This window comes from Sceloporus occidentalis, unplaced genomic scaffold (genome assembly GCF_023333645.1).
Source record: "Sceloporus occidentalis isolate IW3139 unplaced genomic scaffold, rSceOcc1.0.p SCAF_2, whole genome shotgun sequence".
NCBI lineage: Eukaryota > Metazoa > Chordata > Lepidosauria > Squamata > Phrynosomatidae > Sceloporus > Sceloporus occidentalis.
In genome coordinates, this window is record NW_028316982.1 from 270,845,712 (window position 1) to 270,868,991 (window position 23,280).

General features: G+C 42.0%; 1 protein-coding gene across 4 annotated transcripts; it reads right to left on the bottom strand.

The window, feature by feature from the left end:
- Positions 1-1,699: 1,699 nt before the first annotated feature.
- On the bottom strand, positions 1,700-22,547 carry LOC149320167 (dicarboxylate carrier UCP2). 4 transcript variants are annotated; one of them, XM_089513065.1, is made up of 9 exons: positions 22,165-22,547; positions 21,166-21,246; positions 18,983-19,137; positions 14,793-15,025; positions 9,016-9,223; positions 7,210-7,404; positions 4,555-4,656; positions 3,979-4,159; positions 1,700-2,527 (listed from the first exon to the last, which is right to left on the bottom strand). In XM_089513065.1, the coding sequence occupies exons 4-9, from the start codon at positions 14,916-14,918 to the stop codon at positions 2,413-2,415; spliced, it is 927 nt and encodes a 308-aa protein (XP_089369191.1). In that variant the 5' UTR covers positions 14,919-15,025; positions 18,983-19,137; positions 21,166-21,246; positions 22,165-22,547; the 3' UTR covers positions 1,700-2,412. The 4 variants fall into 4 exon arrangements, with proteins under 4 accessions (XP_089369191.1, XP_089369188.1, XP_089369189.1 ...); XM_089513062.1 differs by lacking the exon at positions 21,166-21,246; XM_089513063.1 differs by lacking the exon at positions 22,165-22,547 and having other exon boundaries at positions 21,166-21,395.
- Positions 22,548-23,280: the final 733 nt, after the last annotated feature.

Here is a 23,280-nt window from a genome sequence, read left to right on the forward strand (position 1 = left end):
TATTTCAGCTTTATTTTTTTAAAAAAAGGAGTCATGCAACAAAGGAGAAGAATTCCATCACCACTTTGCACCATCACAGAGAGCTGCATAGAAGTAGGTTAAAACATAACAGGAGCCTCCGAGTCCATTTCATGTTTTTAGAAAAGTACATTACGTTGCCAGCACATAAGACTTTCATTAATTAAGCCCTGAAGAAAACAGTTAATGGTCAGAAATGCAGGATCGCAGAAGAGACGCCCCACAGCTACAAGGGCCGAGACCTCTTTCGCTGAGACAGAAGACGCTGCCTCTGCCCTCCAGCCCAATGAGCTGCCCAGGCAGGTAGAAGTTACTTTTGCCCCACTGAGAGGAAGATGGGAGATAGAGAACAAGACAAATGCAGGCCTCTTTCTCATTATTGCAAACTGCAGTTGGGCAAGCTTAGGGGATCCTCTTGTTTGTTGCATGGCATAGCTATGGTACTAGAGATCTTCATTACTTGTTCCCACCACTCCACCAAAGTCCATTGCAGGACCTCTCCAGCGTGATAGGGTTTCAACTCCCTCTGAGTTTCCTAAGCAGCTTCATTCCCAAACCCCCTTCCTTGGGCCAGAGAGGTGGAAGACCATCCACAAAGCCCTGCATTTCACTCTCAGAGACCAACCGACTCCTTTCTCCTCCCTCAAAGGCATCTGTAGCCTCTACAGCACAGAAAGGGTTGTTGCTTGATACACAAGGAAGAGTGTTATCTCCAAAAGCATTCAAGGGCCTGCATTAGTCAAAGGCCAAAGAGCAAAGCACCATTTCCTCTGTCCAATTCCCTGATTCCCCCTCAGCAAAACCTCTTTCCTATGGGGGAAGTTTACTACTCTCTTTGTTGTACCAAAGCCGACACCTCTTGGGGCTGCTGAGCTGGAGGAGAGCTAAGAAAAGCCACATGGGTTTCTTCCGCTGGGATTGTGTGCATCAGGAAACATCAACACCAAAGCTGGAAGCAGGCTGGGTTGTGTAACCCTCCAGATGTTATGACACTGCAACTCCCAGCCTTTTTCTCCAAGGGCTATGTTGGCTCTGTGGCAGATGGGAGCTGTAGCCCAATATACCTGGAAGACTGCCCTTTGTCCACCCCTAGCCTTGAGGGAGCGAAATGCTTCAGAAAATTACAAAGGTGTTCAAATATAAATTGCATGGGTTTTCTACCTTCTTGTCACTTTCGCTCAAGCAAGGTTCTCCAACAGTGCAAAAAGCTGTAACTCATATGTAGCATTGAACTGGGGCCCATTCACACTACGCAATTCTAGCTCCATTATTTCACTTTAACTGCCATGTTTCTTACATTTGAAATCTTGGGGTTTGTAGTCTGGTGAGGCACTAGAGCTCTCCAGCTGAAAATTTGAAAATCCCAAAACTGCAAATCCCAGGATTCCACATGATGTTGCCATGACAATTAAAAGGGGAATCCTAGCACTATAATCATGTAGTGTAACTGAGCCCCAGGTTATATATCTAAGCAGAAGTGCCTTCTTTAGTTCCTTGAAAAACAGACAGTGTATCTCCCTGACACGTCCAGATCAATACTCTCATGCCTGGAGATTTCTTTAAATCCCAAGCTAACAGTCTTTTGCTAAGGCTGCCCTTCCTCCATCAAGTAGGGCTGGGTCCTGCCACCCATATTTGATCTCCCTTCTGACTATTAAATAAGGTTTAAAGACTCCAAATATAAAATAATAATAATTTAATAATAATAATTTGAGATGCAGGCACACACTGACACCATTGAGCAACTGTAGACATTCCTCTTATTCTCAGTCACTTTGGTCTCCAGCTTTCTAAGGACTAGACTGTGATTTGGCCTTAATCAGAGCCTGGAAAGGGCTCCTTCTGTACAACTCCCAGATTCCCTTATGCTGACTGGGGGATTCTGGGAGCTGTAGTCCAAAAATGTCACTTTTCAGCATCTGCTATAAATGAACAGTAAACTGATTCTCCAGATGTTGATAATCTGAACAAGAGAAGTATTTTCTGCCCATCAATCTGCTGATAACAAGGCTAAAAGATCTATATTGTTTTTAAAAATACGTACATAGGTGTATATGGAAAAGCTGGATGGCTCTGTACCAGCTAAAGCCCTGCAGTCTCCATTCCTAAATCTAATAAAGTGCTCTTACCCCAAGAAGCAAATCTTGAAAAAAAGTGTGAAGAGGGTAGACAGCAGCACATCAATAAAAAGAAAATCCCTAAAAGAAGCAATCAGGAGCACCTGCTCCGCAGGTTCTAAAAGCCACAGAAATGATTAGGACAGTAGTTATGGTAGTCTAAAGACTATGGAGAAGGTTCTGGAGAGAGGCAGAATGCAGACACCGGGTGGGAGAGAATCCAAATCGAGGACTTGTTATGGGTGTATGGGATCTGTAAAGTGCACCATCAGCCGGCTCAGAAGGGGGCCTCCCATGATCCGCAAGCGGCCATCATGGCACGTTTCAGCTGCTCATAGGTCACAAACATCACCACGTTCCAGGAGCCCAGACGCAGAAACGAGGGCGTAAAACTAGGAGAGAGAGAGAGAGAGAGAGAGAGAGCAGAGACAGGTATTCAGATATCTTCTGGATAAATAAAAATGAGAGAGATTTTAGCAAGTGAACAGCAAGAGAGGACTACTCCAATGCAGAAGCCATCTAAACACAACCATGGACAACGTGAGATTTGTAAACTTCCCAGGTATGGGAACTAGCCATCTCTTGCAGCAGAAACATTGACTGCTATGTAACCTTAAAGGCTAAGAAGAGTGTCTTCTCTGCTGTCGCACCCTGATTGTGGAAGGCCCTTCTCTTGGAATTCAAAGACCTGAGACCTTACCACACTAGCGAAATCCCATTGGAAAATGGGATTTAACTCAATTTAAATTGGAAAAAAACCTGCAAATGTGGGAAGTTTATCAGACAACTTTCCTGCCAAGATGAAATAACATGAAGTTAAGGCGAAGGCAAAATGGTGGCTTTTTACTTCTGGAACTTCCCAAAAGTAAAAAGTTGCTGTTTTTCTCCATTTTGCCTTTGCTTTAACTTCATGTTATTTCATGTTTGCTGGAATGTGGTGTGGGTTTTTAAAAAAATGTAAATCAAGTTTAAATCCTGTTTTCCAACGGGATTTCACTATTGTGATAAGGTCCATAACTGTTTTAGTCTGGAAGATCAGTACACAAAGGGATCTTGTAGCCCTTTTGAGACCAACTGTGCAAAAATATTTCAAAGACATAGCCCTATTAATCTGGAAAATCAGTATTCAAAGGGATTTTGTAGCACCTTTGAGACTAACTGAAAGAAAGAACTTGTTAGCATGAGCTTTTGTGGCCTTTGTCCTCCCGTGACCATTGTTAAAACTTTTACTTGCCACCTCATCGCCATACCCACAAGGCTTTGAATTTGAATTGACATTTTCACACACAAATGGCTTATATAGGTCTGTTTCTGGATTCTCCACTCCAAACATGCATCTGAGGAATTAGACTGAAGTCTATGAAAGCTCATGCTAGTACCTTCTTTCTTTTCGTTAGTCTCAAAAGTGCTATAAGATCCCTTTGCATAAGTTCAGCTAGAGCCAGCATAAAGTCTATGAAAGCTGACTTTATGATGCTACAATATCAAAATGTTACTAAATGCACCTATGAAGCAATGAGAGATGCTTCTCCTAAATGCCTTCTTGCCTCTGCAATTTGCCAGCAAGGTTTTTGGATGGGGAAATTTTTCCTCTCTTTTTTCAAAAGACTCAGGGTTCACAAAAGAAATGAATTGGCAATAGGTTCTTATATAACATACCTAACTTATGGAACTCACACACCAGCCACTGGAGGAACCCAGTCAGGGGCAACAAATGTGTGGGGCAAAAAAAGGAAAACAATTGAAAGAATTCCCAGATTTTGTAAAGAATTGGGTTACAAAACACCAAAAGGAAGAAAGCCAAATGGTGACCTCACGCATCATGGAAAGGATTCCTACCTACCCTTTGTAAAAAGCCAGTGGCCCTTCCTTCTGGAGCATGGTCAGAGCACACTTTACGGCACTTCCGTATTGACCAGGGGCAGAGTTCATATATCTGGTCTTTACTACATCAACAGGGGAAGCAATGACAGTCGTGCAGAAGCCAGCTCCGAACGCAGAGGTAAAATGGCAAGGTAGGTTATCTGCAAGGAAAGGAGATGGAAAACTCATCATCAATGGTTCAGTTTACCAGGAGTTACTGAGTTTTGGGTCATCTATGATTCAGAGTCTGGCCAAGAATCTAGGAATCAGTAAAGTATCATCAGATAATGTGACAAGTTTCAAGTAGAGACACTTTTTCTAACTATGCAATTGGATTTTTTCTTTTAGATGCTTTGTCAGTTGAAATTGCTCCCAGAATGCCAATCATCACCACCTGTATTATTCTCCTCCTCCCCTCTCTTCTCCCTAAACAGAACGCAAGATGGTTTACATGCAAAGACCTTTGGTCTAAAGCAATAAACGTGACTTGACTTGATGGTTTACAAACTAAAACAAACCCTTTAGATGAAACCCTCGTTCTGTCCATCATCTTTACCTGTCATGAGGTTGTATTTCAGAAGTGTATCCTTGATCAGGTCGTAGGTCACCAGTTCGGCACAGTTCACAAGAGCATTACGGGTTATATTGGGGGAAGTACCTAAAAGAAAAATAGAGAGGGAAGTGAAATAGGACATTTTAAAAAGGGAACTGTCACCAGTTGTTTATGCAGTTAATGGTAATAGCACTAATTTCAGACAAAAATATTTAGGAGAAAGTCCCAGGCCAGTCTCTGAATCACTCTCTAAAAAAGTTACTCAGTGTTCCTCTTGACGTACCAGAATTCCTAGCAAAACTCCATTTCTTTCATCAGTTTCAAAGCAAAGATTCTAATCCTCCAGACTGAGGTGGAAAACAGAGCAAGTGACCAAGAAGCCAGAATAAGTATTTCAGTTATATGGGAAATGGAGCCTTTACATTTTAGAAGGCTAGAGTGGACTACAATTTGGCTGAAACTGGGAGCGGGGGGAAGGATCTCACAGCCCTACTGGTTCGTCCCAGCTAGAGTAAACCAACTGAGGCAATGGAATTTAACAAACATTTGGTTCACCAGTCAACAATTGATTCAGTGGGCCTAATCTGTTTGGGACAAGCTACCATGATTTGTTTTTGTTTTGTTTTGTTTTGTTTTTATTTATATACCGCTATTCCAAAGATCATAGCGGTGAACAGCAAGTAAGCTAATCAGCAAGTAAGCTAATTTGCCCCCAACAGTCTGGGTACTCATTTTAGCGACCTCGGAAGGATGCAAGCCTGAGTCGAGCTTGGGCCCTTTTGCTGGTCTTGAACTCGCAACCTTGTGGTTTTGAGTGAATGGCTGCAGTACAGGCATTTAGCCACTGCGCCACCAGGGCTCCTTTAAGACAAGGATTATAAAACAAATCTTGTGGATGCTTTTCTCACAAATTTCTTGCCCAGGGATTAAACAAAGAATCCACATCTGGCCAAGCAAAGCTTTTCCAGGGCTAAGAGGTTTAGCTTGGAAAAGAGAAGACTGAGAGGGGACATGATAGAGTGCCATCACTGCACAAATAAAAGAACAACAAAACAGTTCCTGGCATAACTGCCATCAAGTTGACTTTAATTTCTGGGGACATAAGAACCATATTTAAATATCTGACGTGATATCACCTAGAAGATGGAATAAACTTGTTTTCTGCTCCAAAGGCTAGAACACAAACCAATGGATTCAGACTACAAGCAAAGGGATTCCACCTAAACGTTATGAAGAACATTCTGACAGTATGAGCTGTTTGACAGTGACATTGCTGGGCTTTGTGTGCGTGTGTAATTGTGTAGTCCTGCAGTGCAGAGAGTTTTCCTAGTTGGCCCTTATAGTCTAAGGTCAGTATCACACAATGCTGTTATAACACTATTATTCCACTTTTACTGCTCTGGCTGCTTCCCGTGGAATCAGTGGCATCACTAGGGTTGGCGTCACCTGGTGCAGTAACTCATGGGGTCACCTCTCACTCCCCACTGACCTCCTGCCATAACACACCATACAGAATCCTTGGTAATGTTTTTCTTACTAATGTTACTCATAAATCGTAATTCCTGCATATCACTGACTGTAATGATGTAAACTTCAACTAGCAAAATTAAAATTATAGTGAACAATTAGCAAATTTAAAATTATACCTTTAAATTACAATATCATACCCACAGCTTAAATGTATTTATATGTACATAGTATTTATATGTGCATAGTTTCATGTGGTTAAAATGACCATTTGGTAAAATGTGATTTTTTAAAGAAAATTTTAAAAGAATCTTTAAAAAATTAAAATTAAATCTTAAAATGTTGTTTTTGTTTTTAAAAAACCTGAGCCTCGCTTTACTCACTCCGTCTCTTCCGCTGAGGTCCAGTCTTTTAAAGAGACCCAGGTGAACTTTATAACCTTTTTTGGCCAAAAGGAAGATGGTTGGGAAGCAGTGGTGTCACCTCCACTAAAGCTGTCACCTGGTGCAGTCCACAGTCCCCACAACCCTTTATTGACAACCCCACATGGAATGGTGGGATTTGTAATTTAGCGAGACTTAAAAGCAATCTGCCTGGCAATTCTAAAAGCCCCTCCCTAGACTGCAAATCCCAGATTCCACAGGAAGCAGCCAATCCAGTTAAAATGGAATAATTGTGGTGTAACAGTGTAGTGTGAAATTGTCCTTAAGATTCTAAGTAACAGAATCACACAGATCACAATCTGCTTCTCACCCAGTCATCAAAAATCATAGAAGCATAGAGATGGAAGAGACCACAATGGTCACCCAGTCCAACCGCATTCTGCCATGCAGGAATACACAATCACAGCACTCCCAAACAGGTGGCTATCCAGCCTCTGTTTAAAAACCTCCAGAGAAGGGGACTCCACCACTATCTGAGGCAGCGTATCCCATTCTTGAACAGCTCTTACTGTCAGGAAGTTTTTCCTAATCTTGAACTAGAACCCCTTTTCTTGTAGTTTAAATCCATTGCTCTGGATCCTATTCTTTGGAGCTGAAGGAAACAAGCTTGAAAACAAGCAGAAAACAAAAAGAGGAGTCTAAGATCTCTTCTCAATCACTGTGCAAGCCAACAATTCCACAAACAAGAATCTGAAGCTCTGTTCTCTTTACTCTGGATCGACTAAGTCTAACACTCTCCTTCACCTACCTTTCCAGAGGCCTTTGACACCTTCTTCCCTGGCAATGGTCTTGTATGCATCCAGCGTCCCCTGGTACCTCCTTCCACCCTCCATCCGGGCTTGTGCTTGGAACCGCACTTTCACCACATCGGTTGGCTGGGCCACAGCTACAGCCATGGCTCCTGTGGTGCATCCGGCAAGGAGACGGCTACCAATCCCAGCATCTGTTGAAGACAAGAAGAGACAACAGTTTGGTTAATAAACAGCACATGTACTTTTCAAATGTCTTAGAGAAATATCTACCAAAAACAGAGGCTCTTATCATTTTAAGCAAGCCTAACAAATAAGTCCCTCTCCAAATCATAGAAAACCACATGGCATTCATGCAGGTTGTCTGAAGCATTTCAACAACTTAAACAAAAGGAATGACTGCATTCCACTTTGCAAAAGCTTTCCTGGCTGATCACCTTTAGGTGAATTCTTATCACAGGTGACCAGTCCTCCCTTTACCAATACTGAGTTATGCTTCAGCCTTGGAAACACTGAATCTTTCTGAACTACTAGACTAGATACTGGACTAGGTCCTGTCATTAAAGGAGGTTTAGTTTTTAAAATAGAAAACTTCAATCCAAAGCAAGAAAAACAATTCCCCAAAATGAGATCCCCAAACAATGTTTTTTACATAATGGTATACTTTTTAAAAATGTTAGTGGCCATTATGTTGTTTTGCCAAAAGAAAAAGAAAAAAGACCTTTTTTATGCATTTGTTAATCCCTAGAGGTAATGTGAAAGAGGTTAACATTTTACCTGTATTTAACATTTTGCAAATAAAACAAAATATAGTAATAATAATAACAATAATAATAATAATAAATTTACATCCTGCCTCTCCTTGCAGATCAAGGCGGATAACAAAATTAAATACAATCATAAAAACCAAGACAATTCCCCAAACCCCAGCCCTCTAACCCACCCTTTTTACAAATAATACTAAAACCTTACAATAATAAAAACAAATAAATGAAATGGAAGCAAATTAAATTAGTTAATTAGCAAACCAACAGCAGATCCTTTGTAATTACAACTGAATGCATCCACCACTCAGTGCATCCATAATGATCCAGCCAGTAATTTCTGATATAGCCTTTTAGAAATTAAGGAATTTATTGTGGGATGAACTTCTGCTGACTAATTTTAATCTATCAGATGAAATCAGGTTCAGACCCACAAAAAGTTTATGCCACAATAAATTTAAAGAGAAAGCTGTGTTAAGTCAGTTTAAGCATCAAAATTAATTCTGCGGTACTTTGGGACTGTGAAAAAATAAATTTCTAGCAGAGGACTTTATGGACTCAGACCATTTCATCAGATACATGACATCTCTTTTTCCCAAATAGTGCTGATGGTACAGGTTAAGTCTCCCTTACCCAGAATTCCAAAATCTGAAATATTTCAAAAACCAAAATGTTTTTCATGGGTGGCTGAGATAGTGATGGTTCAAGTTTCAAGTTTTCTGATGGTTCAGCATACACAAAGTTCATGCCATGCACAAAATTATTTAAAATACTGTATAAAACTAACTTCAGGCTATGTGTATAAGATATATATGAAACATGAATGAATTTCATGTTTAGAGTTGGGTTCCATCTCCAAGATATATCATTATGTGTAGGCATATGTTTCAAAATCTGAAAAGATCCAAAATACCTTTGATCCTAAGTATTTCTGACAAGACTCAACCTGTGCTACTCTTTCCCTATATATCTTTTTACACATTGGTGTAAAAGGTGGAATAGTGGGTTGGCAAAGTGCAGTGAGGAGACACAGCAACTTACGCTCTGAGCCTTTGGTGTAGAACTGCTTCACTGAATCGTACAGCCCAATGCGGACAGAAGCAAAACTCATCTGGCGCTGGAGGCCAGCCACCAGGCCATTGTAGAGGCTTTTCGGCCCCTCGTTCCTCACCATTGTGGCCATAGTGCCAAAGACTCCCTTGTACTGAGCTGCTCTGGTGGCAACAGCCTGTTTCTTCTCTCCTTGGATCTGCAAGGAGGGAAAAGGAGGAAGATAATACAGTGGTTCCTCCACATTCACTGGGGTTGGGGTGAAGGACCCCCATGAAAGTGGAAAAAGCACAAATTAAAAAACACTATTCCTTTTACCTAAGAGGACACCTCTCTAGGAATCTCCAGGTCCTCCAGTGCAACTCTATGGCCAACATCTGCCAGAAGTTAATCATAGAATCATGCTGGAGGACCTACAAATGCCTAGAGAAGTATTTTCTCTAGGAACTAGTCAGTTCTCCAGCACAACTCTATGGTCAACCTCCAGCAGAATTGCGCTGGAGGACTTAAGAGTTTCCTAGAGAGAATATATTAATCAAAACTGCAAATAATCAAATCCACAAAAGTCAAAGCTGCAAATTTGGATGGCCAGCTGTACTACTACTACTACTATTAATTTCTCATTTCTTTCCCGCCTCTCCTCAAGGCAGGTTACAACATATTAAAATACAAAACACAATTAAAAAAGAAAACACACAAAACCAATAGTTAAAATACAATACTATAAAACAATTAAAATACATTCATATAAATACATTCTGTAAAATATACAGTTAAAAAGTCATAATTTAAAATTGACTGGGAAGGCTTGCCAAGAAGTGACTTTGACATCGTTTCAAATGCTGCCAGTGTTTTCAGCTGTTGTCTCTCTCCTGGCAGGTCATTCCACAGACTAGGGATAGCTGGAGAAAATGTCCTCTGGGAAACTGTTGCCTGTCTAGCCCTGGCTGGTTGGAGCAACCATTTCCCAGAGGACCTGAGTGTACGGGCGTATTGTATTGGAGAAGGCAATCCTGTAGGTAACCTGGACCCAAACCACATAGGGCTTTAAAGGTACTGTAATAGTCAACACTTTGTACTTTGCCCAGAAACTAACTGGCAGCCAGTGGAGTGATTTTAAGATTGGTGCGATGTTATCACTCCTGGATGTACCCATAATCAATCTAGCTGCTATAATCTGAACCAGTTGGAGTTTCCAGACTTGGTACAAACCTAGCCCAATGTAGAATACATCGCAGAAGTCCAGCCTTGAGGTTACCAGTGCATGCATTATTTTCTTGAGAAGAGGAAGAGGCTGCTTTAGAGCATGGTGGGCAACTACATCAGGCCCAGGAACTGATCTTCCCCACCAACCCATCCTATGGACCACACATACATCCTGCAGCAAACCCAAATACCGTAGGTCCTTGGTATCTGCTGGGTTTGGTTCCAGGACTCCCCGTGGATACCAAAATCTCTGGATGCTGAAATCCCATTATGTACAATGGCATAGTAAAAAAGTGTCTGTTATATTGTTGTTGTTAACTGCCTTTATGTTGACCTCAACCCATGGCAACCCTGTGAATGAAACATCTCCAAGACCCCTTTTCCTCAATTGCTCCGCTCAGGTTCTGCAGACCCAAGCCCATGGCCTCTCTGACTGAGTCATACAATCATAGAATCATAGAGTTGGAAGAGACCGCACAGGGCATCCAGTCCAACCCCCTGCCATGCAGGAGGTCCAACCATCTGGCAGGGGGTCTTCTTTGATAAAATAACAAAATCAAGGTTTGCTTTTTGGATTTTTTTTTTGGGGGGGATATTTTCAAGACATGAGTGGCTGAATCCATTGATGCAGAATCCATGGATATAGAGAGCCAACTGTACCTTTGTCACTATCATCATTTCCTGTCAACATTTTGAGAGGGAGTGTGTAAAAAGCAGAGGTATTTGGAGATAGTGGGGTTTCTGTGAGTGGGTGGGAGTACTTTGTGGTTGTTTTTGCATATTTGGGAGCCTGTCTACACAGTTTTCAGGCAAAAATGAAGCTGATTTCTTTTCAATTGCCGGGGGCCTTTGGTGGACCCCAGAAGTGTGATCTAGGGGCCTTATGCCCCACAATTTTCCCACCCCTGCTTTAGAGAAGATTGCAGCTCACTAGCAACCCCCCCGCCCCAACCAAGGCTAGCCCTGAAGCAGCAGCAGCTGAGGGCTTCCATATTGATGTGGGTGGTTAATCCAGCCCAGGTTTACGTTTTAAAGGAACTATCCAAAGTGCTCAACTCCAGCCCTGAAACTAAAGCATGGAATGGTGTCAGAGCCCTACTAATATGGGAGCCAGCAGTTGACAATGCCTCACTCAGTGTGGCTAAGGGGGAGCAGGGAGTTAGTGATGGCTTTAGAAAGTGTAGTGTGGGAAATTTACTTTACAGGAACTACCCAAAGGACTAAACTGTATTCCGCAAAACAGGTTCAGCTGCTTTGATAGCTTCTTTGATGTTCACACTATAACCCAGAGAGGCTTCAGCAATAGCTCCCCCCCCCCACCCAGACACACAGAGGAAGCCACCATTGCAATGGAGTGCAGTCCAGTTTCTACCTCCAGGAGCAGGGGAGGAACACACTGAACCTTATGGCCTTGATGACTGAAACACAATGCAACAAAAGATTACAACACCGTGAAAGAACCCAAGATTATGCATGAAGGAAATGAGTTAGAGGAACAGAAGGAGGGCACACTATTGTTATCTATATGGTTTCTGAAAACATATTTTCCCAAAGGCAAAACACCCACAATTTTGCTTTTTGTGAGTAGCAACACTGTGCCTCGAATAGGCCGTTATGTCCTGGCAAGAACCAGATCAGATCATTTAGACACACTTGTTTGGCACAGCATCCATAGGGTATGTGTGTCAAGAGTACACAGGTCCACCATGTTTCAATTATCCCATGTATGCTAAGGATCCATCTTTGCCATGGAACACTCTTCCCCAAGCTGACACCCTTCAGCTGTGTTGAACTACAGTCTCCATTATTTCTGCAGGATGAGAGTAGTAAACTGACACATTTAAAAGGTAGCATTTTCCTTCTCCTTACATTCCTACTCCTACCCTCCGCTCTGGTAGTCAAGGTTTCCTGTCCCAGCGTAGGATTGCCACTGCTCCCTCCTGGATTCATCCCTTCTCACTTGTTGGCCCTTACTCCTAGAACCTTCTTCCCCCACATGCGCACCTCATCACTTCTCTACCCAGTTTTAAAACCGAGTTAAAGACTATATTGTTTAGTGAAGCATTCCCAGGGGTGAGCCCTCTCTGCTCCAGGATGCCTCGTTTTAACTATTCATTAAGAAGCCGAGCCCTCCCTCCAGTCCATCTGCCTTGGTCCAGGCATCGGAACTGCTGGACCTCATCCCCTTCCCCACCACCACCACTCACTTCTCCCTTTGTGTCGTGTCTTTTTAGATTGTAAGCTTGAGGGCAGGGAACCGTCTAATTAAAAAGATTTTATGTACAGCGCTGTGTAAATTTACAGCGCTTTATAAATAAAGGTTAATAATAATAACAACATTTAAGAGGAAAGCAGCACAAATTCTCCTATCCTGGGTCACCTTTTGTAGGTGAAGTCTTCCAGTCCCATTTAGTCTTAAAACATCTTGTTTTATAAGCGTTTGTATTAATTATTTTTTTAATCATCCAACTAATTAATTTATCTGAGTTGAATTTTTAGTTGATCAGCATATCTTGATATCTTGATCTGATCCAACCTTTCCTTACATTGGTGCCCTCCAGATACATTTGACTCTATTGCCCATCATCTCAACCATTGGTTGGAGATGATTTGCGTAGATCAGTATATTTGAGGGCCATGGAAATTCACTGAGTGACCTTGGGCAAACTGCATTCTCTTAGCCTCAGAGGAAGGCAAAGGAAAACCGTCGTCAACCAAATGCTGCCAAGAAACTCTCTGACAGGTATGGTGTCTGTGTGTGTATCTGTGTACATGTGAATATGCCACCCAGTTCTCAGTCTGTGGCAACTCCATCTATTTCACAGTTTCATAGGGTGTTCTTAGGCAAGAGGTGCTTTGCTAGTTCCTTCATCTGAAATGTAGCCTACAGCACCTAAGATTCCTTGGTGGTCCCCTATTCAAGTACTAACCAGGGCTGACTCTGCTTAGCTTCCAAGATCAGACAGGATCTGTGCCTTTAAGGTATTTAGGCCCTCATGTTTATCTTAGGGTCTCCATAAGTTGGAAATGGACTTGAAGGCACATAGCAACAACGGTAGCAGCACTTAGAGGACATCTAATTTCTGAAAGCTTGACCCTTACTGATATATAAATAAGAGGAGGAAAATGGCAGGACTTGCTGAGTCACTCTTTCTCTCTAGGTCAGAGTTTAATTTTATTCCAAAGCCTTGTTGCTACATTGATAGACAAGATAGATAAGATCAGGCCTGCTGGTCCACACCAGTATGTGGTGTCCAGTTGCTGGCAATGCCTAGACAGGTGCTTCTGGAAATTTACAGGAAGGAAAAGAAAACAGTACCCTGGCAGGGCTCCTCACATAGGCTTGCACCAAGGTTTCTTCCAAAATAAGAGAAGGGAGGACTGTAGAGACGTAAGGAGATAAGGCACAGTTAATTCACTGTGCCTGAACACAACACTTTAGTAGGTTCCCGGGCATCCTATTTTGTATGGGGCATCCTGTCTTTGTGGTCCTAAAGTCTCATCCCATATCAAGGTGATATAGTATGCAAAGGGATTTGGTAGCACCTTTGAAACTGCCTATGTGAAAGGAGTTGTAGCATAAGCTTTTGTAGACTTGGTCTACTTCTTCAGATGCATGGGCTGAACAGGTGCCTAGGAAGGAGCAAAAGCTTTGCAGGACAGAACACTTCTCTAGGCATTCCTAGGTCCTCCAGCACAATGGTATGTTTGGGGTGGAAGCTGACCACAGAATAGCACTGGAGGATTTAGGAATGCCTAGAGAAAACATGTTTTTTCAGACATGTGGGCAGTGCAAGGCGCCATGAATTATGTGTTGCTCTTCACAGAAATTGTCAATACCAGTCTCACAGATGGGGGGACCATCTGTAATGGGTCCAAGAGGAAATTGAACCTGAATTCTCTATTAGAAGCCAAATGACTAAACTGAGGCTATCATACTTGGACACATCATGAGATAACATGACTATTGGGAAAGGACATCTTGTGGCACTTTTGAGACTAACCCACTACCACAAGATGCTACTACAAGCACTACAAGGTGCTACAAGACCTTTCTACATACTGATTCCACAGACTAACATGGCTATATCTTTGATTTGGGAAAGGAGATAATGTTAGGAAAATTCAAAAGCAGTAGGAAAAGAGGAAAATGAGAGCCAACATGCTATAATGGTTTAAGCATTGCACTAGGACACTAGGAGACCAGGATTCGAATCCAGGCTTGGTCATGATAATCCCCTGTGACCTTGGGCAAGTCACACTTCCTTCAGCCCCAGAGGATGGCAATGGCAACCCCCTTCTGATGAAACTTGCCAAGAAAACCCTGTGATAGGTTCACCTGCCTTAAGTTGGAAGGCAAACAACAACAAGGAAAAGAGGAACATCAGATTACAGATGGATTGACTCTATCAAGGAAGACACAGCTACCCTGTGCTTTTAAGACCTGAACAGGTCAATTGATAACATGAGGTCTCTCATTCATAACATCATCATAAATTGAAGCCCACTTGAAGACATCCAACCCCACAAAAATAACAGTGCTTACATTTCCAAAGGCTCACCTGCAACCTGACTTTCGCTGTGTCCAGGGGGAAAGTGATCAGGTCCGCAATGCAGGCAGCGGTTCCAGCTCCCACAAACTTCACAGTGGCCGTCGGAGGGATGTCGGTGGGCTTGAATCCAACCATCTTTGTCTGCTTCCCTCGGGTTGTATGGAAAAGATGAAGGACTCAAAAGCAGAAAACTGCTGGGTGTTGATGTAGCAAAAGATGAGACAAATGAACTCTGCCCCTGTCTGGAAAGAAAGAAACACCTTTCTTACAGAGATAATGGTTCCTTGACACACCACATTTATTAATATATGGGTCTCATTACAGTTACACAAGTAACAAAAGGATTCACCTCAGAAAAATGTTCCTTCTTTGGGAAGCTGACTTTGGGAAAGTCGAATGTCTTCTTTCACCTCATAAGTAACAAGTCATTTCCTTGACAGACTAATGTCATCTTACATAACTTCCTGAAGGTTTATAGCCAGTGTCACTATTTGCATCTTTTTGCATGCTATGACACTCTGATCCCAACCTCCACAACTATGTAACTGCATAAATATCTGTAGCTTTTGTATTGTACTCCCTCAGTGCACCTGAAGAAGTGGAACGTACTCCAAGACGTCTTCTCGCCCCACTCTCCTTCTCATACTGAAACCAACTGACATGGCTATCTCATTGAAAAGCATCTTACTAGGAGCACAGATACACACAATGTTGGCCATGATAAAAAGAAAAAGGATGTCATCATTTCACACAAAGATCTTGTTCAAGATCTTGGATCAGGCTTTCAAAGTGTAGATCTTTGCATGGGGTTATACACTAATTGTGCTATGCAACTCTTGGCGTTGAATGCGCTACTCAATCCACAACAATGCCACAAGTGCAACTGTCCTTCTGCAACCTTGAAATGAATGTGGATGTTCCATGTTGGACAAAAACATCCCACCATTTCCACAGGAGAATTCACATGTGTCTCAGACACAAAAGCTAAGAAGTCCTTGGATGGGAGAGCAACAGACTGTCAGTCAGAGTTGCCAATCTAGTTGGACCACTAAGTCTCAGTACAAGTTAGCATCCTATGTTGCTGTGCACCAGGGAATATAGGCAAGCCTCAGGCTGCATCGGCACTGCAGTAATAATGCAGTTTGACACCATTTTATCTGTCATGTCTCCATCTTATGGAATCTGGGGGTTTGTAGTTTGTTGTGGTTTCAGAATTCTTGGCAAGAAGGCTAAATATTTCACAAAACGACAAATCCAAAAAGTCCATAACATTTAGCCACAGCAGTTAAAGCACTGCCAAACTACATTATTTCTGCAGTGCAGCCTTGGTTAACAAAGCCTCTGACAAAGAAGCCCCTTTTCACAGTCTTTTTATGCCCACCCAATCTACCTCTTCCTTCTCTGTCAATCCTGGAGTACTTCAAGTGTTGGGAGCAACCAAAACGACATATCTGGACCATTTTAAAGAGGTTTTTCTGCGCAAACATATTTTTGGAAGGATGAATGGGAGTAGCCTGGGTGAGGGGCTCAGAGGTAAGAGCTGGACGGAGTAGCTTCTCTGCTGCCTCCTCCCCAGAATCTGCTGCCTGAGGTGATTGCTTCTGCCCAATTGTGTGCTCCATTAGACAGACAGAACCTGAGACACAGCACTCTTTGGTTTGGTTGGCTGGGGAGGAGGAGTCTGGGAGTTGTAGGCCAAAAAAGCAAATTTCTGAATCTCTGAAAACTCTGCAAGAAGAGCTCTGCTCTTTGCGTACAGTGGCTTTTGCTGCAACAATGCTGACCTTCAGCAAAGACTCTGTTATGGAAGATGCCACAGGGTTATCAGTTTGTTGCTCAGACTGAATCAGCAATAACTAGGAGCGAGCTGAATCATCCATTTTATGTGGGAGTTTAAAAAAATCACAGCCTTTCTAGATAATATTCTTGTTTTCTCACCAAGAAACCCAACGTGTACTTCTATATGCCCAAACCACTACACCACACTAACGCTCAAAGAGGTGGGCACAAAGAGAGTTTGTAAAAAGTAGCTATCAGAGGCTTTTTAAACTTAGGTATGCCTGTAATTACATCTGGTTGCCTTCTGCCTCAGTGGAGTGGCAAATCCACTCTGAGTTAAAGTCTAAACTTGAAAGGAGCTATTCAAGCATTGCTAAATCCAGTCCACTAAATAATGTTCAGTCCAAAACACAGAGTGGATTCATTGCTCCACAGAAATGGAGTCCATCAGGTAACGTTGGTCACTTTTTGCACATGCTTGGAAGCAACTGAGAAGATGTGTGTGTGTTGGGGGGAGGGGGGAATTCTAAATTTCCCAAGAAACAGAGCTTTTTCTTGTTTTTAAAATGGCTTTTAAATATTCCAAATACTCTTTGAGCATTTTCAAACTGATATTTCACCATACTGATATGACTTCTGGCTATGATGATTAAAATACTTTTTATTTCCTTGACAATCCTGCTAGGCAGACCTTCCTTGCTCTTAGCGACACTTTGGAATCCAAGAATGAACTTATCCTCCCTAAAAATTTACCAGCAGTAACTCCAGAGACCTAATTTTGCGAGTGATAAGATTAAGCTATTTCTACCTGTTTACAGAGATTGTGGTTGCATGCCTTCAAATATTTTATTCTTGATGGCAACCCTAAGCCAAAACCATCATGGTGTTTTCTTAAGATTTCTTCACAGCTGGTTTGCCATTGCCAATAAAAACAGTACAGGACTCTTCTAAAAATAGCCAGCAAGTTGTAGTGGTTTGAACACTGGACTGTGGACTCTAAATACAGGGTTCAAAACTCCACTTAGCCATGGAAACCCACTGGGTGATCTTGGGCAAGTCACTTTTTCTCAGCCTCAGAGGCAGTGGCAAGCACCCTTAGAATAAATCTTGCCAAGAAAACCCCATGATAGGTTCACTTTAGGGTCTCCATTAACTGGAAATGAGGTATACAGCAACAAAGCCCCCTCTTTCCACCTCATCATCTGTGTAGTCGGAAGTATTTTATCAGTATCTACACTGGAAAGATGGTGAAGGAAGGTTGGAGAAACAGACGTTCAGTGTTCAGATGAAGAAGCACATCTTCAATAAATGCAATAAGGCTTGAGGCAGGAAAGAATCAGATTCTGCTCTAACCAAGCAGTTCTAGTACTTGATTACAAAAGGCAAGGCAAACAGCAGCTTGCCTTAATTTTTAAAAAGAAATCTTTAAAAAATCACATTTTACCAAATGTTCACTTTAAGCCCATGAAACTATGTATATGTAAATACATGTATGCTGTGCATATGATATCGTAATTTAAAAGGTAGAATTTTAATTTTGTTTATGTCACACCTATTACCATTACATTCAGTGATATATGGGGATGACGATTTATAAGTAAATTAGTACAAAAAGCATCACTAAGGATTCTATATCGGTGTGGTATGGGAGGAGGTCAATTGAGGAGGGGGGTGACACCATGAGTTACTGCACCAGGTAACACCAATCCTAGTGACGCCACTGCCACAGGTTACAAAAGCGTTAGTCTATAAGCTTAGCTATCAAAATGGAAACGATAACAAAAGGCTAAATTGGTGGGTGAAAAAGTAGTCCTTGGATGCCTTGCCACCTTGAGTCCCTGTACTGGGATATAAGAAAATTGATAAATAGATAAATAAATAAATAAAAGTGTAATCTGTCCTTAAAGTACTGACTCCCTTCTATTCTTTCATCCATCCATCCTTTAGGCTGACCATAAACAGTTATGCCTGATGGAATTTTTAAAATTCTTTGGCATTTTTACCTTTGCTTCATCCTTTAGATCCTTTGCTACATGGCCCTAAATTTTACCCACGACTTATCCATGGGTCATAAGAAAATCTGTAATTTTAGCCCCAAAACCTGCCCTCAACTTATACATGAAGGTGACTTACAGTCAAGCATATATGACATGTAAGACCTATCTGACCCCACGTTTTATTTCACGCAGGAATATTCGTTTTGAATAAAAAGCACTGTCTGCTAAAGCATGGTTAACTCCATCTTTGTGCTGTACGAATCTCTCCCTGTCCTTTTTATATTATTTCTGCATCCAGTATCAAATTTTACGATAATAAACTAACACCCAGGAAAGACATCACCTTTGTTAACAGAGGTATGTCTGTATGCCATATAAGTCCCTTGTCTGAACCAGAACCCATAAAGCTGCCATTATTATTACCTTGTTCAAGTATGTCAGGATGCTGGCAGTTTGATCAGGATTCTCTAAAGGTATCCCGTTCGTCAAATTTGGTCAAGGCCACCACGGTCCAACTCCCTTTACTTTCCATAGAAAGACAGGCTGAAAAGTGACACCTAATAATCATACTACTTCTCCTGTGGAGGCAAGAAGGAAACAGAGAAAGAAAGAGAACTGAATGTGGAGAGCACAGCAGCTCTGGTTTATACTCCCCAGATTATGAGAAAGTATGCCTGAGTCAGGCTGCCAAAGACGTCAGCGGATGCTAAAGCCCTTATCTGGCCATCCCACACCTTGATTTGCATTCATAAGCCAATTATGCATTCACAGCTGATCACATCCAGCAAATTCCCCCAAAGATGAAACCAGTTCAGACTGGCCACTGTCTTGCCTTTTTCAGCAGAAATGGAAAGCAAGGTCCATCCTCCTTCAGTGCAACAATACACTAGCAAGACAGATGGGCTTAAAAAGGAAAACATGACCATCGATCCCCAGATAAGAAGCCTCTTAGGCGAACTTTGCAGCTATAAATTAAGACAGAGAGCATCTGTCTCCTTTGCTTTCACAAGAGCTCCATTAGAAGCCTAGTTTCACCCAGTTTGGGGCATGTTTCAGACCAGTTTACGGCACACTGAAAGACTACAAGATCAAACTCATTACTGTGGTCCTTGAGCACTATTATTTGCACTAATGCAGCCAGCCTGTGTGCCTTTTAAAAATATTGTTCATTAGCATTTCCAGAACATGCTGTACAATACCAAACATACAGTAGAGATAGCCCAATCTGGGTCATTACTGTAACAATGACTACGATCCAAAACACACACACTGCAGAAATAATCCAGTTTGAGACTGCTCTAATGTCCCTGACTCAGTGCTAGGGAATTGTCGTTTACTGTGGCGCCAGAGCTCTTTGACAGAGAAGGCTAAAGGTTTCACTAAACTAGTTTCCACAGTTCCCAAGCATTGAACCAGGGCAGTTAAAGCACTCTCAAACTGGACTATGTCTGCATTTTGTTTTTGGTATATTTCATCAGTGGTTAAAACCGGTGGTTAAAACGATTGCTTAAAACTGTTTTCATTTTACTGGTAAGAAAGCCTGGACTGCATCCGCATTGCAAAAATAATCCAGTGTGACACTGCTTTAACTGCCATGGCTCAATGCTGTGAAATTCTGGGATTTGTAGTTTTGTGAGAGAGCTGTGGCACCACTAAAATCCTACAAATCCCAGGATTTTAGAGCATTGAGCCATGGCAGTTAAAGCGGTGTCACACTGGGTTATTTCTGCATTGTGAATGCATCCGCTGAGATCTTTTCAATATCTTGGGTGGCTGTGGTTTAGAAATACTTTAATAAACAAATAAAAATAATATTAATCAGTGGCTTTCTACTCGGTTCAAGACACATTTCCATTATGTGTCATGCTACTAAAGCCTCAGTCCAGATGCTTGAACTCACATAATCCATGGAAGGAAAGTAGTTTAATAAGTTCTTTTGCTATCAGTATTATTTCTTTATTAATATCTAATCTTTCCCCCCAGCTCTTGGACTGTAGGTATTTTACAGAAATTAAAATTGATCATATAACCCAAATCAATAAACGGTAGCATGTTATTTAAGCTATCAATAATACAAAGCTCTATTAAAAATTAAAACAGGCCACAAAACGCAGATCAATAAACGTTAAAATATTATTAAGGTATGAATAATACAAAAGACTTTGAAGCTATCAATTATTAAAAACCTGGACTTCATCAAAAGTCTGTTTCCAAAGGCTGCCAAAAAAAAAAAGAGGCTTTTGTAAAAGTAAATGTTTATTCCCAACTTGGGCCCAATTTTAGGCACAGTTTGTTAACTATTTCAAAAGGTAGAAAATGGGCCATCATGCGCTTGAAACAAATTTAATTAGCTACCTTGCTTTTTTTGATAATAATAATAATAATAATAATAAGCAATCTTTTTGAGTATAAAAAGCACCCACAGTTCTACATCAAAACCTCAGTTCCAGAGGTTGCTATAATCTACTGCAGCTCTTTGAAGGGAAGAACGCAATTTCCTCTTGAAAGACCTACAGCCAAAGCCTGTAATGTTTTGCATGGTACCTCCAGATATGTTTGGAAAATCAAAGCAGACCCCCTTGCCTTAGACAGGCCAACAGTCTGACCCTGGATAAAGTAGCTCTGCAAGCCCTGCTGAGCACCATGTGCTAATAATCTCTTAACTGGCTCAGTCATGGATGATACACCTGGGTTGGGATTGAAAGACGACAGGCAAAACCTACTTAAAGGACAACACACAAGTGACAGAACTGAATTAAAATGTGGGAGGAGAGACATGAGACAAAACAGTGGGGCATTCGAGTTAAAAGCATAGAGTTGGAAGAGACCCCAAAAAGGGCCATCCAGTCCCACCCCATTCTGCCATGCAGGAACTCCCCATCAAAGCATCCTGACAGATGGACATGCAGCCTCTGTTTAAGGATCTCTAAAGGAGGAGACTCCACCATCCTCCATTGAGGGAGTGTCTTCCACGGTTTTACTTTTAACAGCCCTTACTCTCAGGAAGTTCCTCCTAATGTTTAGGTGGGAGCTCTTTTCCTGGAGCTTGTATCCATTGTTCTGGGTCTTATTCTCTGGAGCAGCAGAAAACAAGCTTGCTCTCTCCTCAATGGAGTTTATCAGACAAGGGAAATTGGAAGAATAATCCAATGTCAATCTGAACGCAATCATGAGGTTTAATGTTATTGCGTGATAGACTGCCATACGCAATTTCGGGCAACGGCAAGCTATTTTTGGGCAATGGGAAGTCAGTTCGAATGCAATTCAAATTCACGTAAATTCGCTGGACTAGTGAATTCACACGAATGCGTTCTGGCCCCACTTTCTTTTCATTTGAAACTAAGAGAAATTTCTTCCGTGTGATAAACTCCTTTATCACATCCCTTCAAGTATTTAAACAGGGCTCTCATATCACCTCCTCAATGCCTAAAATTGAAACGTTACTGGAAGAAGATATATATGAAGATAAAAGAGATTTTATTAAGAATTAAGACCTGAAATTTACCTTCTGAACAAGTCATGTTATGTTACGATAAATCCAGTTACAAACAAAGACTCAACCACAACCAAGCTTGTGAAAGTTACTTTGTTGGACTACAACTCACCCATTCCCAAATCCCCCGTCAGCACAGCTGCTGGAAAAAGTTACTTTCTTCAACTACAACTCCAAGAACTACAACTAGCAATGCTGGGCTGAGATCTTCTGGGATTTGTAGTCCACAAAAGGTAGCTTTTCCAAGCCCTGGATGTAGCTTGGGATGGGGCTGCCATGGTTTTAAATCTGCCTCAAGGACTGATAACTCATCATCATCATCATCATCATCCCAAAGTTAAGGGCTTCTCTGGAGGGGAAAATCCTACTGGATTTAAAATAATATCAGGATATTTGTTAATGAGCTTCCTGGCAAAGGAAATATCACACGATGATGACCAATTCAGCAATAATGTGTAATTATTATAATGATGATGATTTCAGGTAAAATAAAAGGTGAATGGGTTTTTTTAGGGCAATGGACAATACTAGGCCAAATTATAATAATGATGATATTGATAATAATTTGATGATGATGATGATGATGATGATGCTTTCAGGTGAGGTAATATAAAAAGGAAGGTGAACTGAGGAGGCAGTGAAGACTCTCAGGGAAATTAGTAATCAATTAGTAATGGCATAAAGGAGAAATGAACTGCGGGAGGAAGCAGTAGACAAGGCCAGGCCAAGTGATAGTGATGATGATGATGATGATGCTTTCAGGTGAGGCAAACTAAAAGGAAAGGAAGGTGGACTGAGGGGGGTCTGCGAGGAAGAGGGCTGAAGCGATAAAATGGCGGCGCCTGAGGTAAAGCCAAGACCCCCGAAGGGAAGGGAAGGGACGGGATAATGAATCCGGGGATTTAGCCCCTCCCGGGCCGGCAAAGGAAAGGCAGAGCCTGCTCCGCCTCACCCGCCCCCGAAGGAATGAAGAAGTCACCCCGCCCCGACTCAGGGAGAGGGTTCCCCGGGGCATGGGCAGAGGGCAGCTTCCGTTCCTTCGGGTGTTCTTCTCCGCCTTGGGGCTGGACTACAGGACCCATCATCCCCAGCCGCCCTTCTAAAGGGGTACAAGCCTCCATAATCCTCAACCCCCCCCCCCCCGTCCATAGGGACTGAATTGCAGGCCCCATCATCCCCAGCCACACTGGAAGACCCATCCTCCCCAGCCACCCCTCCAGAAGAGATG